This window comes from Aspergillus piperis (genome assembly GCF_003184755.1).
Source record: "Aspergillus piperis CBS 112811 unplaced genomic scaffold BO85scaffold_24, whole genome shotgun sequence".
Lineage (NCBI taxonomy): Eukaryota > Fungi > Ascomycota > Eurotiomycetes > Eurotiales > Aspergillaceae > Aspergillus > Aspergillus piperis.
The window spans coordinates 49,595-65,296 of NW_020291614.1; the positions used below are offsets into that span (position 1 = coordinate 49,595).

Consider the following 15,702-nt stretch of genomic DNA (forward strand, 5'->3'; position numbering starts at 1 on the left):
CAGCGCGGGACAAGTTCGGCCCGAGCCATCCCGGCTATTCCTGTTCGGGCCTGATCCCTCAGGCCGCCTGCATGACTTTTGATTAAATACGAGATGATTGCCCCCTCTCCCTAACTCGTGTCGAAAAATTATCCCATTTCTTGCCAGACCTTTCTGCAATACGCGTCTTGTCTTTTGTTTTCAGTGAGAGCCGTTGTTCTGCCACTCTCTTCAGAGCAACACGATTCTCGTTCACTCGTTTAACTTATTCACCCGTCGCCCTATCAACAACTTTAGGCATTTTACTCCAGTCACTCTTTACTGTCTACCATGTATCGCTCACTTTTTTCTATTCTTATTGCTCTCTGCTTCTATGCCCATTGCGCCTTTGCCTCCTTAACTTCAAGCGAGATCGCCAACTCTTTGAATGAATTGGCGCAACAAGGTTTCGCTGCCAAGGATCTCGTATTGGAGATTAACTCCACCGCCGATGCCGGTCCGATGCGTGTATGTTTGCCCTGGGTATCCTGAGATACGGTCATGATCCACAGCTTGAAGTATGCGTTTTACTGATGAGGTGTAGGATGTCTATACGGAAATGGATACGATGGTGACCGTGGTCCTCACGGACGTCGAGTTCATGACCAATACCCCTATCATCACTGATCAATCCGAAGAGCAGACAGTATATGAAGGGTACTCAAATGTGAGGTCATCAGCCTAACCCATAGCAACTAAATATATAACTTATTCCTTTGGCCGCTAGTTCGTACAGTCGCTCCTTGAGCTCATGGACGCCTTCTCCGACAGCGCAACTGAGTTGAAGTCGATTGACTCAACCACCAAGGAGAAAGTGCCCTCGGAAGTTCGCATCCTGGAAAGTGCCGTGGACGTGAGATTGCCTCGAATTTTGAGCCGTGGAAGTTCACACTAATATGTTATCAGGCCTACTTCTATAATATTATCGGCCTTTTCCCAGCCAACAGCTCGTACAATGCCCAAGCCAGCAACCAGAAAGCCCAGGTTGACACTCATTGCTTCCAGGCTATCTGGGCGTTTGATCTCAGCGATGGCAGTCAGTCTAGCTCTCAATCGCGCAGGAATAACTCTCTTCGCGCTCGAAGAATGATGCGAAACTCTGCGTAAATTGAAACATGTACTTTCTGTAAGGATTGCGCAGAGCTGGATGGTCACCTCGATGGTCACCAACGAAACCCGCTGCTGTATATTTTTTATTTTAAATTACCTTGTACCACAATGATAATTTCACTGGCACTTTCAGGCACTAAGTTTATGAGTGGTCATTGTTTTGCTGGCTACATATATTGGAAGTAGACGAAATCTAGCGATACTACTCCCGGGGCAGCAGAATCGCCCTGAAGTACAGAACACGTAAGATAGTCACACCTGTGGTTCTCCTCTCCTATGGAAAAAAGAAAAAAGAATAAAACAAGAAAGGAGGCCCTCTTAGGTCTATATCTTGCTTCTAATGTTATTATTTGGGTGGTCATTGCTTTACAATCTTACCATAGGTCCGTCTGGAGAGTCAATAAAAATAGGATTTGGAAAGATGAAACTCAAATTCTATAGTGCTTAATCTGAAGTAGATTAGAATTTATAGCAGACATTCGAAAACTATAGAATGAGCCTTTTAGGGAAGCGAAGGAAACCACTGCAGACTCATCAAAATCCTCTTTCACGGGTCAAAGGCAGTCTTGGGTATTGAGCATGTCGTCGCCGATCAGCTTCGTGCGGATAATATCTCTTCGGTATCCATCAGCGCCTATATCCGGTCCCATCATCATATGAATCACACCGTTGAAGCATAGTCTGCCGAAGAAGTGACCGTGTGTCCTGCCGCCAACTTTGGAGCTATATCCCCTGCTAAAAGGAGGGGGTTATACTCAAAACTTCCCCTCTATTACGGACTAAATGTGACGATTGAAGTATAGGAGATGCAGAGACTGCACTTTTGGATGGCCTCCGATGCAAGAAGCGAAGTCTTGTATTTTCATCACGCTTGATGCAGCCCTTCGGAATGTCTGCCATTCTTCCAAATGCACATCACCGACGGAGATATGGCTGGGTACAAAGCCACCGGGACTGGAGATTTCCGAAGATTCTTCGCTGTTGCTATTGATGGGAATAGGGAATACTTAATTCAGACATGCCATTGGTCTACGCCTAGGAGGTCTATGGCATCACTCTAAACCACGCCCAGTCGTATTATTGGTGCAGTTGTATGTGCGGAGTGGGGATTCGGGATAGTGGTATGCCATATAGAGTAAAGAGGGAAACGAGGAGAACAATGAGTAAAGAGACATGACATTGACCCAAGAACATACATAACAAGAAGACAGGATGGCAGTCTACGGCCTCAACACAACCTGACCCCCCCAGCCACTCAATTTTCCTGCCGCATTTAATGCGCCTTCAATTTCATCCAGCCCAAATTCCTCGATGTGAGTGACGCCGCCCTTCCCACCCAACTGAAGCAACCCAGACCGCACCATTTGAATCAGCCGGAACACATGCGGACGATCGTACATAAATCGTCCCTGAATGCGAATGCCCTTGAACATGATCTCGCCGTAAGGCACCTGAATAGTTCCCAAGTGACCACCCATTAGGACACATCGACCAAAAGATCCCAGCGCACGAATGCCTGCAACTAACAGGGATGAGTCCTGAACGGTTGGGGGCGACAGGTCCAGGTATACATGGGCCCCCTCCGGTTGGCCGACCGCTGTTTTGAAGGACTGGGTATCCGTAGCCTCGTCCCCGGTGATTTGGACTGTGATAAGTCGCTGTGTACCATGGATGCGTTCGAGCTTTTCCAGAGCTGCCCTGTCGCGACCGGCCGCGATGACCGTGGCCCCCATGGCCAGGGCTGCGCCCACCGCGCCGCCACCAAAACGCCCTGTAGCTGGGGCCACGATCACCACCTCGCCCGGTTTCACGTCCACCTCGGCCAGCCCGCCAAAGGGGACCAGATATGTGGTCAAGAGACAGAGGTCGCTGATGCTGTATCCCAGCCGCCCCAGAAGAGCTTCCTCGTCTAGCGGATACAGATTCTCCAGAGGGAACCGCGCGTATTCAGCATATGTTCCGTTGCGCCAGACTCCATCCATGAGTTTCTGCGCCGCAGGATGAATTGCTCCATGAACTCCGTACAGCATGGTGACAGCGGGGTTATCGCGCGCGCGAATGGTTATGTCGCAAAAGACAAGTTGACCCGGCCTGAGGGTGACACAGTCGGGTCCAACTTCATGGATGCGCGCGATGGCCGTGTTTCCCGGAGTCATGGGGATGGAGAGCGGGTATGGGCGTTGGTTCGTGATTACCTCCCTCATATAGGGGACAATATCAGCACCCAGGATGCGGACAATGGCATCACCAGTCGATGCCACAGGGCGAGGCACATTTTCCACGACCAGGGGCTTGTCCCGCGCATAAATCACCGCCGCTTTGTGGGTTGACATACTTTTCTTTTTGTTGGTCCGAGGCAGTTGCTAGGTCATAGAGGATAAGCCGTTTCTTCTCTGCTGCCTTAACTGATCTGTCGAGCATTTTGATTCCGTGCTTTGTCCATCAATTTAAGGAAGACAGATCCACGGTAGGCGAGAATGGTATATCCGCAAACTCCGGTCACCCCGACCAACAAAAGTCTGGTAATGATGAAGCAAGATACTACGGATTACCCATTTAAGCGACCCCATCTGTCATAGTGAACTCTGGTAAACGGTCAATTACACCAGATATAGCCCTGGACGGTGGGTCCTAATCACAACACTTCTGTGACTGCTTGCGCGGCACTGGATTCACGGCGACGGCGATAACTTCTCACTGCTCCCCGTATCTCCGAGCCCCTCCATCAACGCGCTTTGTATGTCATGGATCCGTGGTCAATGTATGACCTGCCATGCCGCACGTCGCACCCGCACTCGTATTGGATTCAGCCGTCAGATGGTTGACTGCTGATCTCATGGCAGATACTAAAGCCGTATGTGGTGGAAATTCTGCCTCCCATGTACATAGACAAAGTAGAGTGGTTCCGGCTCTGACGCCGACTGATAACTTTAGAGAAAAGCATACTCATGAAGTGAACACCAAAGTGGCAGGGTAAATGTGCGAGCCCCACTGGGTCTAGAACACATGATTAGGCAGCTAAACCTATTAAAGCTATCTCATCAGCGTTCATACCTACTGTCCTGGTACTACTCGTAGCCCGGCCCTATGTCTATACTTACCTAGCTGTTGTTATGGGCGCGCTTCGGGGCCATTGAGGGCAAGGCACCCGCGAGATGGGCACTAGGCCTAACCGCAGGGCTGCGGCAGTTGCTCCGCACGGTGAGATTCTGCAGCAGGCCTTTTGAATGCCGTTATTCCCCTTGCTTGATAAAGTGGATGCATGGTAATGGGTGGCCCGCAGATCGTCGACTGGCTACTGATGCTGAATGGTCGATCCTGGACTACCGCTGTGCTATGCTGAAGTGTCAGGCGTCCATTCCTTTCATACAGGCCTACCTTCAGACCCCGATAATACTTGAGGGAGGGGGATTGTGGCGGGTCAAGGGCATATGCTGAAGAGAGGCAACTACCATACAATGCAGGACTCGATGCTGTCAGATATGAATCACGTTTGGTTCGTGAAGGTTATCACCCCCAAGGTGCAAGGGACCATCAACATCGTCTCTACCCTATGCCCCACCAGGTCTTAGCTGGATTTCTTCATCATGTGCTCCTCGTCAGCGGGAGTCATTGCCAACCGCGGCCAGGCCAAGTATGCTGCCACCAACACCTTCCTGCATGCTTTTGCGTGTCAACTGATGACAGGAGGCTACCCGGCCACCTCGATCAGTCTGGGAAGCGTGTTCTCAGTGGGTTGGATCGTAGAGAACCAACTTAGACTCTCCATCACGCTCGCCTACAGGGCCCTCTGGAAAGACCTTCTATTCTCTATCCTGGAATATCGTATAAACCCTGCCTGGGGGGCGGCAGAGTACCCAGACCTGCCACACGGTGGTCGGGATACGACCCGCGCGGGACTTTCAACGCCAGTCCATCCCTCTGCCCGGGTTCATGGCCCATTCGTTATTCTCTCCGCGTTGGGCCATTGCAGGCAGGTCCCAAATAACCGAACAAGAGGTCGAGGCGACGATAGACGTTGTGACGCGAGCCATCGTCGATAAACTGGCGCGTATTATGACACTTTCTGTTCAGGAGATTAATCCGCAGCGGTCGCTGGGCTTGTACGAGATGTATATTCCCTGGTAACAGTGGACTTGAAAACCTAGTTCGAACGGGAAGTGGGGGTTTCCATAGGATCGGGGGAGCTGTTGGCGGAGCTGGCCATGACCCAGTTGGCCCGATAGACTGCGGACGGATCGCAGTTCTTGCCGGCGGAGCTCGGGAGAAGTTATTAGGAGAAGGGCCTGTATCCAATTAAGAAAGAAGCTTCAATAGGGTGCAATTGCATGATGGAGGCCCAAAAAGACAAGCCAGGAAGAATGAAGCTTTCGACCATGAGGAAAGATGGTGAGGCGCCATCTCCAGGCATTCAGGCATGAATGTTAGTAATCAGCGAAGTATCAAGTGACTTTTACCGAGGCAAGAAAGTGGCACTAGCCCCAAATACGTAACACGACAACCAGCTGCTGTTTTGAGACAAAAAAAGAATTATCAACAATAATAAACTGAGGACATCAAGACGCGCACCCACCGATATTATGGATGTGCTATTGCTAATATCTTCTCGACTAGTAGGTGGTTAATGATTTACCCTTCTTGCCCTGCTTATCTCTGTGATCAGGCCATTATGGGCCTCCTTATGGGGGTACCCAGACTAGGAGCAAGACACTTAGCTTGATGGAGATTCAGTAACCAGGCAGAATCGACTAGCTACATACAAGCAATGTCTCGGAAACGGAGCGCAGAACTCAGACCTCGAGATATTGTCACTCCTGCTCGAATGGCGGCGTGCTTTGCTTTTGGCTGTCCTACGTGCAGTGTCGGATGAACAAAGCATATTTGACCAGGTGAGGAGCAAGGAAATACGCTCCAAAGCCGATATCGCTGAGATTTAAAGTCATTGGCCAACAAGGGCTGCAGGAATATTAAAAATTAATATCAAGACTGGGACTACGCCCGCCACTGGCCCTTCAATGCAATCGTGGATCTACCGCCGACATATCGACGCTTCCCCTCGGCAAAGTTTAGACCAAGCCTCACCGCCAATAAATAAAAATTATTATCATGATTTTGGATCTTGAGCCAGCTGTGGCATATGCTGGCTACACGAGTAACTACGCGGTCCGCTTCACAACATCTGAGGCCCATGTTTAGCCACTAGTAGTTCAGATCTTCCCTGTTTCTATAAGAGATCCATCTTCCTGTGCACTAAGGCGTGCCAAACTTTTGGCCCTCTAGTCTTGTGACCGAGCTTTCAGTTTATGCTTCAGTTTTCTTGCCCGGGAGAACATACCTGGTACAGAGATCAGTCATGACAGTGGTGCAGCACCGTCCACACGGTGCCCCTTCGAGGAATATGAACGGATCCTTGAGAAGAATCCCATTTTGGCGCCCACTGGCTGTACGGAAGAATCTTGCCAAGCTGGACGTCTCATCCACAGCGCTGAGCCAAAGGTCGGGAAGAATCGTCCCCTCGAAGTGGTGAAGAATGAAGCGGTGGCTTTTCTCTGGCAGTTGTGGCAGGAAGGCATCTACACCGAAGACCGTTACCTAGAAAGGCGCGCACAAGTACTGGAGGAGATCGCTCGATCAGCTAAAACCACAATTGTGTGGGATCAGGGATACAAGCGAGTGGGCAAGACTTCGATCTGGACGCAAAGCGCCGAAGAACTTGTTATGGGCTGCGTCTGGCCTGGAAGAATTCGCGCAGGTGTATCATGCGCTCGCGGTATCAAGATCTGGGCCTCTGTGATCGGCGACATATTCATACAAGCGTCGGTATGGCCACAGCACTTCTCGAGGAAGCCACTAAGGCCTTCAATGGTGGTCAGATTAAGCCGACGGGTAGGACATTCCAGTAGAATTATCACCGCATCTTATTCTGATCTAACCATCTTCTCAAGTGTTTGTGTTTCCGCCGAAGTCTGTGGATGGCAGTGGCCCAATGTTTTGGGACAAGCAAGTGCTGAACTTCGCTGGTGTACGTTATCCGTTCCAGTTGCCTTCCCTAACGACTTTGATGCTAATGTAAGCTGGATTCGCAACCCTCAGTACGAGCTAGAGGACGGCTCTATTGTAGGTGACCCCAGTAATGTCAAGTTAACTCAAGACATCATTGACTTGGGCTGGGCACCACCACGGCCCAAGACCCCATGGGATCTCCTACCCATTGTTGCCATGGCGGAAAATGACGCACCAGCTCTTGTCGAGGTGCCGGACGACCTCCGTCGGTTCAACATCCGGACTACCCCGGCTTCAATGCACTCAGCCTCAGGTGGTACCAATTCCCAGCTCTAATTCGACTGGGCTTTGATATAGGCGGACTTCAGTACACAGCAACGCCGTTTATTGAATGGTACGGCCATTCTCTTCATGGTCGGTGTTGACTCTCGCTGACCCTGACAAGGTACATGGATGCGGAGATCGGAGTGAGGAATCTTACCGACACGTTCCGTTTCGACGCCCTGCCCGAGGTGGTCAATGCCATTGGGTTTGTCATCGACGCTTATCGTGCAAAGCCTGAGTACGCAGACATACGAGAACTGGAGGAACCCCAGACTATGAGCAGCTGCGGTGGCGGAGCCGCGCCCAAACCATGCTGAATTACGCCGTGCGTTGGTCCTTCCTCCAGCATGGCGTTACTTGTGTGGGAACATTGGCTGCATCCTCGGACTGGAGTCAGTTCGACAATGAACATGCCTCAACGAAGGGCTACCGACTGAATTCAGATCCCTATTGGCTATCACCGCCGTAGGGATCAATCATACCCGTATGGCATCATGGTGGTGCGCCGAATTACCAGCCGAATCCCATGATTTGTCGAAATCGGTATGATCCTGTTAATTCCTGGCAGCGTCGGAAGGGTTCTACGGAGGCAGTTCCAGCCCTTCTGGTGAGAAACGGGAATACCTGGGTCACCGAGGCTCTGACTAGGTTTGCCACTGATAATTCAGGCCCCAAGAGGTGTAAACTGACAGAATCTCCCAGCAAAGAGCAACCCTGCACGGTGCATATATCCTACTGCAGCCAGGGTACTACAGCACGGACCCTAGCCGAAAGGCTACACCGGCGACTGAAGCGCCGTGCCAGAGGCTTTCAAGTGAAGTTTAGCACCTTGGACGCCTTGGATTTGACTCTAATTGAGACATTCGATACCATAATTCCAGTTGCCTCTACCACCGGCAGTGGTGCCTTTCATGCCAATAAGGCTGATTTTGCGAAGGCCTTAGGACATTTCCGCCACACGCTCAAAATTGATTTCTTCCGTGTGTGCCACCACCTTTTGTAACCTCCCTAAGCCACAACCTGAGGATATATGCTTCCCCCTCCCCCCCACCCAGGCACTCCCCACTGAGAAACTTAAGAAATATCACCACATTATACCTATGGCAGTGCTTACATAACGTCATAACCCGGCTCTTTATCTCACGTGATATCCTAAGGCTGCCAGGCAGCAATCTCACGTCAGCCCCCTCAACTAACCCCAACGAATCAACGAGTTAACCACCTTATCATCTTTCAATCAATCGCATCAGGAAAGACATTCGTCTCTTGGTTTAATATCCTCGCGTAGTACCCCAACCGCAATTCTTTTACACACGCACACACACACATATATATATATTTATAATCATGTGATCTAGACATCTCTCTAACAGTCAACGAACCCTTTCCCGTTCCGACGGGAAGAATCCGAGCACTGGAGCCCCTGAAGGATCGTCGGGTGTTAGTCTGTATCTAGTGGCTCGGCTTCATCTTACCTCTTCGCACGGCCCCCCCCTCAAACCCACTGCAGTCCTCGAATGTGTCAGAGTCTCAACAGTACAGCACCCGAGGGTGCAAGGGATTGGTTCATTCGACAAGCTGACATTCCTGGGCCGCCCCGCCCGCCGCCAACCGGCTGCCTCACCAATGTCTCTCTCGTCCCTCAGGCTTCTTCAGGTTGGACTCGCCAGGTTCTCCCTCATGCCTATCTGGGATGGCGTGCTCGCGCGTGCCCTTGATAGCCTGCCCAGTCCAGGCCTGAAAATTCCTCTCTTCTCTTCAAAGGCATCTTGGCCCCCACCAGCCTCGGCACGGCCCCTGTTCAAGCGGCTTTCGTGTGGGCATGGCTGGCGCGCTGCCCATCGACAGTCATTTCCCCAGATGAAAATCTCCCTTCGTCCCGCCCATATCCCTCTTATTTCTGTCGTTGAAATGTGAGATGGCACTGCTGCTGCTGCTGCCGCCGCCGCCGACCTGAAATCAGTTCCCATCCGGGTAAAGAGAGAAAAAGCTGGGGGTGTTTGTCAGCATGTGGCTCTACCATTTGCTGCTGATCGTCCTTCTGGAACGACTGGTGTCCGGCACCACCTGCTACTTCCCTGAAGGCAACGTGGCCGAGGATTACACGCCTTGTTCCGACAATGGCGTCTCGTTCTGCTGCAATAAGAACTCGATTTGCTTGAGCAATGGCCTCTGCACCTCCATGCATCAACCGTATGTTCTCGGCCGCGGCGCCTGTACCTCCCAAAGTTGGAACGATACCTCGGTCTGCGACGATGTCTGTCATGGAAGTACGTGAGATACCTCGCTCACTCTGATAGTTTGGCTTCAACCTAGTCTACTGTTCCTCTTTGCGACTGACCAGATACTCGCAAAATTACAGTCACCACCGCGTGGAGCAGCGCGTGCTCCCTCATCCTCTACAGTGACGTGAACGGAGTCAAATTATATTGCCCCAACTCGATTATTTCCAACGGGACCGACTCCATCGGATGCGCCAATGGTGTCTCGCCCGTTTCAGTGGGCACTGGCAAGCCCATTGCTGGCAAGGCATATCTGGCCAGCTACTCCCTCCTCCCCACTGCTAGCACCGCCACCAGCACCGCGACTGCGACCTCTACCACCGAGCCCAATACCTCGTCTTCCTCCACAGCCGATGAAAGCTGCAGCAGTCCGACCGCGGCTGATGGCAACCAAGTCAGCCGGGCGACCGTGACTGCGGTTGGGGCCGGGGTCGGCGTCCCCCTTGGGCTGCTGGCGTTGGCATCGCTGGGCTATGGTCTGAATGAGAGGAGAAAGCGGCTCCAGCTCCAGAATGCCCCGCCAAACATGTACCAGATGCCGGCGGCCTCGTCAACGTCCTACCGATCGAGGAATATGGCCGCGAAGGAGCTATCTGGCCATATACCGCTTCATGAGCTGGACACGTGAAGTGCATGGAGGGCGCATACAAATGCTTGTTAGGGTTGATGGGAAGGGAAGACAGAAAGGGAGACTGGCAAACGGAATGTGGGTGTCTGTTTGAGGTCACAGCAACTACATATGATGTTGCACGTATTTCCGTTACTCCTAAAGAGTTCGTGTCTGTCCCCGGGCTCAACCTGCTGAACCTGTACATTTGGGGTCCGGCCAACAAAGAACCGTAAAAATAATATTAATACACTGCTTCCGAGCAGATAATGTACAATACATAACGTAAACCTGGCTGAATCTGCTAGACTTCAAACTATAAAGAGAGCGACCCGGAGTGTAAGGAGTGAGATAAAGAGACACTTCTACAGCCAGTGCGCACTGCTTGACCTCCCTCGGGGGCTTCCCTGATAGTTCTCGGAACCAAAACAGCAGCTGAATAGTCATGCCGCCACAACAAGCCCGACTTGGAGAAGACGAATCCGCGACGAGTAGTGCCAATTGAACAAGCATAGGATTCCTACGAAGTACCAGCCATACCAATGACCCCTGACTGTACCCAAGAGCGAATTATCAGGCTCAACCTTGAACATCATGCGAATGTCAACAGCAGCCAATCCCTCCAACTAATCTACAATAATTGTGTCTAATGATTTGCCACCCTCAACGTCAGTTTAATGACGCTTCTAAGCGAGAGCTCTTGAACGCATCTATCAAAACTGACAAAGGTATGTGCGAGGCCTGACCCTGAGTCCAGGTTGATGATGCCGTCCTAATGCGGGCTTCACATATATGGGGAGATCCCCTGTATGCATACACAGTTGGAAGAAGAACAAGAAAGCGGAAACCTTGCCAACGAACCATGTTGCCCATACAGGAAGCTATTATCATTTGGCCGGCTTGCAATAGCCACATATACTGTGTTGACAGATCACACACCTTGGCTGGCGATCCCAAACCTTCGGGCCGTCACCACACTGGCACTGCGGAATCGATGAGCACCTTTCAATATTCAGAATTATATACAAGGGGGTTAACCAACACAAAAATATAAAGTGGGCAATGTCAGGTACGGTAAGAGATGATCATGAACGCCGACAACCTGCTCGGTCGACCTCAGAGCTGAGCTGGCTGAGGAAAGGTGTCGTATGGAAGGCTGTGTACAGTGTAGGAAGGGAATCATATCACCTGCCGATCTTAAGATCGGATGGCAGAGCGTTGCATCGGGCTCGAGCTGCTCTAGTGGGCTGTGATGATCTATCACCCTGTCGTTGTCTGGGAGGAAATCAAGGGTGATATCATAGTGTGCCATGTTTGGGCTGTCAAGAGACAAATTGATGTATTGCTCGCATGCGGGAGGACTTTGATAAGCTGGTGGGGGCATGGCTACTGCTCTTACCAGTATTAATATAGAGGTTCTTGTGGCTATGTCTCCCGCCACAGCTGCGATTGGGTAGCAGTCAGGCAGGAAGATGGGCCGGATGCTCCAGCTGCGACACACATGATCTCAGCAACGGGACGTATGATTCTCCTCACTAAGAAAACAAGCTTAGCACCACCTCCCCGACGCTCATAATGGCATACGGGCCGAAACCTTCTCACAATGATTATACCGTGGCGTGGATATGCGCACTCCCAGTGGAGCTGGCGGCTGCCCAAGCCCTTCTGGATGAGACCCACGATCAGCTTCCAGCCGGCCAGACTGACGCGAATATTTACACACTAGGGTGCATATATGGTCATAGGATAGTCCTCACCTGCTTGCCTAGCGGAGTATGCGGCACGATCTCTGCAGCAGTTGTCGCGACCCAACTTCTGTCAACTTTCCATTCCATTCAGTTCGCCCTCCTAGTCGGTATTGGCGGAGGCATACCAACTAAGAATGCAGATGTCCGTCTTGGCGACGTAGTCGTTGCAAGACCTACTGACAACAACGGAGGTGTCGTACAATATGACTTTGGCAAAGCAACAGCCGCTGGCTTTCAGCGGACAGGCATGTTAAATAACCCGCCCAGATCCCTCTTGCATGCGATCTCTAAAGTAGAAGCAAACCATTTGTCACATGACCGTCAGTTTGTCTCTTTTCTGTCTGAATTCGAAAGGAGAACGACTGGACAGGGGGCCTTGGTCCTCTCGAGGCCGGTCACGGAAGATCATCTGTATCTTGCAGATTACCATCATGCTGGCATCCGGTCCGATGGATGTGCAAATTGCGATAAGTCGAGGACGGCTTCACGGCCTGTCCGATGCGATGGCTTGCCAGTGGTTCATTATGGATTAATTGCATCAGGGAACCAAGTGATCAAAGACAGTCACGTACGTGACAAGCTAGGGCAGGAGCTTGGGGCGTACTGTGTTGAGATGGAAGCAGCCGGTTTGATTAACCATCTTCCATGTTTGGTGATCCGTGGCATATGTGACTATGCCGATTCACACAAGAATGACGCATGGCATGGGTATGCTGCCGCTACAGCTGCAGCTTATGCGAAGGAACTACTTTCCGTAATGCCAGTTTCCCAACATCATATGGCTGCTTCGATAGATACTTCGCAGGGTGAGTGACGTAACTTGCTCCTGATAAAGCATCTGACCGCTGATAGTTGGAGGCTAGAAAATTACCACATACCATTTCAACTGACTGACGTACCCACGATAAGCAACTTTGTCGGTCGAGATGTATACCTCCGCAAGCTATGGGAGATCCTGCAACCGAATAAAGTGAAGGCGCGCAAAGGTGTCGTGATACATGGAATGGGTGGGCTGGGCAAAACACAACTAGCAGCCCACTTCGCTCGCATGCACAAAGAGGACTTCACATCAATTTTCTGGCTGCATGGCAAGGATGAGACTACCTTGAATGCGTCATTTGCAGACCTCGTTGTCCGCGTCAGAGATATGGCTGCAACCGACAGTACGCACCACCATTCGATGCAAGGAGGGCCACCTTTATGTGCCAAAAGAGCCCTAGAGTGGCTGTCGAAGAAAAATAACGCTGGGTGGCTTCTCATCTACGATGATGTAGAAGCTCCTGACATTAAAAGCTGGCTGCCGACTGCAGATCATGGCTCGATTATCATCACAACTCGATCACCGCAACTTGCTGAGGGCATGATCGCTCACCCACTCACGCCGCTTCCCTTTGAGGATGCCTTGCAACTACTCACTGGCGAGCCAGGCCCTAGAGACAGCACATACGGCAGATGCCAAAACGACCCAAGCTCCGAAGCACTAGCTAAGCGTTTGCACGGATTACCTTTAGCACTGGCACTTGCAGGCTCCTATATCCACCGGACAGGTATGAGCTGCTCCAAATACTTGGAATACTACCAACGCGAATGGTGCAGCCTTCAGGCAGCCGCACAACCTCTTCGAGGGTATTCAAACGGAAATCTGCAGACGGCGTGGAGAGTTTCTTATGAGGGAGTTAAGCAAAGCTCTCCACTGGCGGCACAGACCTTCTTTATTCTTTCGCTCTTTCATCACGAAGATATATGGTACGAGCTACTCCACAGCACCATGCAATCCCGCATTATACCCTCAGGGCTTTCAGAAGCTTTCTCAAACGAGATCCAATTTTCAAAGTTGATGCAGACATTGCTAGACTTCTCGCTGGTACAGCAGTCTTCGCGCAACGGGAGTTATTGCCTACACCCGGTCATACAAGATTGGTGTGAGAATGAGCTTCCGTCTGTCGATTCGGACCTCGAAGAGCTTAGCAGAAAGACCTTTACCATTCTCGCACTCACAGTGGGCTCGAACGCCCAATTTGCGCTAGACACGAACGACTGGTCGTTGCAACAGCGCCTTCTGTACCACGCAAACAGAATCATGCCATTGATACGAGGCAAGCCAAGAGAGAGTCGAAATTCCGAGGTCCTTTCGGCACTTCATGCGATTGGGCGCCTGTATTGGACACATGGAAGGCACGAACGAGCAGAGCAGATGTACCAAATGGCACTTGCTGGGAGAGAGATGGCGTTCGGCCCGGATCACAGAGTCACTCTCCAGACCGTCCATAACATGGGCTTGCTGTACCATGACCGGGGAGATTTGAGATCAGCCGAGCTGATGTTTGAGCGGGCGCTTTCCGGATATAAAAGCACCGAGATTGATGATTCTCAACTGGAGGCGCTGGATACGCTTCAGAGCCTTGCAAATATCTACCATGCTCAGGGGAGACTGGACGAGGCCGAAAGGCTGTGCTATAAGGCACTGACGGGATACCGGAGTTTATCGACAGCAAGCAGTCCATTGGTCCTGGATGCAATGCATAACCTTGCGAACATCTACTTTTCTCAATACCGGTTACCCGAAGCAGAAGAGCTGTACGACGAAGCCTTGAGGGGCAAACAGAGATCTCTTGGTGAATATCATACGTCGACGCTAGACACAATCCATAACATAGGTGTTGTCTATTTTGAGCAAGGCCGAGGGCAGGAAGCTGAAGAAATGTGTGAGAGAGCCCTTTCTGGAAAGATGACAGTATTTGGGAAAGACCACTCGTCTGTATTCGACACGCAATTCCAACTAGGCACCATTTATCGCTCTCAGGGTAAATTGAAAGCGGCCGAGGAAATGTACCAACGCGTTTTGTCTGGACGAGAGAAGGTTCTCGGCGCTTGTCACTCCTCGACTCTTCATACTATCCACCATATTGGAAATCTCTATTATATGCAAGGCAGGCTGCAGGAAGCGGAGCAGATGCAAGAACGAGCACTCAACGGCTTTGACCGCACCTTTGGTCATGACCACACCTATACACTTGAGTTGGCCCATACGCTGGCTGTTTTGTGTTGTCAGAGAGGGAAGCTCGATAAGGCAGAATCATTATTTCAACGCGTTCTGTCCGCCAAAGAGCAGATCAATGGGAAGCGCAGTGGACCGGTGCTTGCTATTCTGAACAACTTAGCAAATGTATACCGAGAACAGGGCAGACTCCGGGAAGCAGAAGAGACCTACAAGTTGGTCTTGGCCGAATGGCGGAAACACAGCCCAACGCATTCTGCAGCACTCGGTGCTTTGAACAATCTAGGTGTCGTCCACCAAGACCGGGGCCAACTGAAAGAAGCGGAGAAAATGTTCAAAGAATGCCTAGATGGATATGAAAAAAGCCTGGGTCCTAATCATTTCCTTACATTGGACGCGGTATCTAACTTAGGAGACTTGTATCGGGATCAGCACAAAGCCCACAGGGCCAAGGAGCTTTACTTGCGCGCTCTTGCCAGCTATGAGAAGACCATGGGTCCCGACCATCCGAAAACACGAGAAACCGCAAACAAAGTCCGCTTGGTATCCAATCATCCAAACTCGGCCAAGCGAGATTTTATGGCCAGACTCTGGAAAGGTAGTCGCTGGTGA

General features: G+C 51.1%; 7 protein-coding genes across 7 annotated transcripts; 5 read left to right on the forward strand and 2 right to left on the reverse strand.

Moving 5' to 3' along the window:
* Positions 1-103: 103 nt before the first annotated feature.
* On the forward strand, positions 104-1,268 carry BO85DRAFT_453130 (uncharacterized protein). The gene is made up of 4 exons (XM_025660991.1): positions 104-486; positions 563-685; positions 746-871; positions 925-1,268. The coding sequence occupies exons 1-4, from the start codon at positions 310-312 to the stop codon at positions 1,123-1,125; spliced, it is 627 nt and encodes a 208-aa protein (XP_025511239.1). The 5' UTR covers positions 104-309; the 3' UTR covers positions 1,126-1,268.
* A 975-nt stretch (positions 1,269-2,243) lies between these two features.
* Positions 2,244-3,681, reverse strand: BO85DRAFT_155972 (isopropanol dehydrogenase). Its single transcript, XM_025654189.1, has one exon. The coding sequence runs from the start codon at positions 3,459-3,461 to the stop codon at positions 2,349-2,351; it is 1,113 nt and encodes a 370-aa protein (XP_025511240.1). The 5' UTR covers positions 3,462-3,681; the 3' UTR covers positions 2,244-2,348.
* A 905-nt stretch (positions 3,682-4,586) lies between these two features.
* On the forward strand, positions 4,587-5,256 carry BO85DRAFT_471926 (KR-domain-containing protein; the record flags this gene model as incomplete). The annotated part of the gene is made up of 3 exons (XM_025662521.1): positions 4,587-4,670; positions 4,701-5,004; positions 5,102-5,256. 3 exons carry the CDS (start codon positions 4,587-4,589, stop codon positions 5,254-5,256), a joined length of 543 nt encoding a protein of 180 aa, XP_025511241.1.
* A 978-nt stretch (positions 5,257-6,234) lies between these two features.
* Positions 6,235-8,458, forward strand: BO85DRAFT_463026 (uncharacterized protein; the record flags this gene model as incomplete). The annotated part of the gene is made up of 10 exons (XM_025661891.1): positions 6,235-6,280; positions 6,473-6,801; positions 6,831-7,014; positions 7,074-7,150; positions 7,222-7,400; positions 7,439-7,525; positions 7,577-7,693; positions 7,753-7,816; positions 7,925-8,201; positions 8,337-8,458. The coding sequence occupies 10 exons, from the start codon at positions 6,235-6,237 to the stop codon at positions 8,456-8,458; spliced, it is 1,482 nt and encodes a 493-aa protein (XP_025511242.1).
* Positions 8,459-8,890: 432 nt separating this feature from the next.
* On the reverse strand, positions 8,891-9,523 carry BO85DRAFT_156016 (uncharacterized protein). Its single transcript, XM_025654190.1, has one exon. The coding sequence runs from the start codon at positions 9,423-9,425 to the stop codon at positions 9,108-9,110; it is 318 nt and encodes a 105-aa protein (XP_025511243.1). The 5' UTR covers positions 9,426-9,523; the 3' UTR covers positions 8,891-9,107.
* Positions 8,992-10,650, forward strand: BO85DRAFT_453136 (uncharacterized protein). The gene is made up of 2 exons (XM_025660992.1): positions 8,992-9,725; positions 9,818-10,650. The coding sequence occupies exons 1-2, from the start codon at positions 9,464-9,466 to the stop codon at positions 10,363-10,365; spliced, it is 810 nt and encodes a 269-aa protein (XP_025511244.1). The 5' UTR covers positions 8,992-9,463; the 3' UTR covers positions 10,366-10,650.
* Positions 10,651-11,919: 1,269 nt separating this feature from the next.
* On the forward strand, positions 11,920-15,702 carry BO85DRAFT_442329 (uncharacterized protein; the record flags this gene model as incomplete). Its single annotated transcript, XM_025658832.1, has 2 exons — positions 11,920-12,898; positions 12,956-15,702. The coding sequence occupies 2 exons, from the start codon at positions 11,920-11,922 to the stop codon at positions 15,700-15,702; spliced, it is 3,726 nt and encodes a 1,241-aa protein (XP_025511245.1).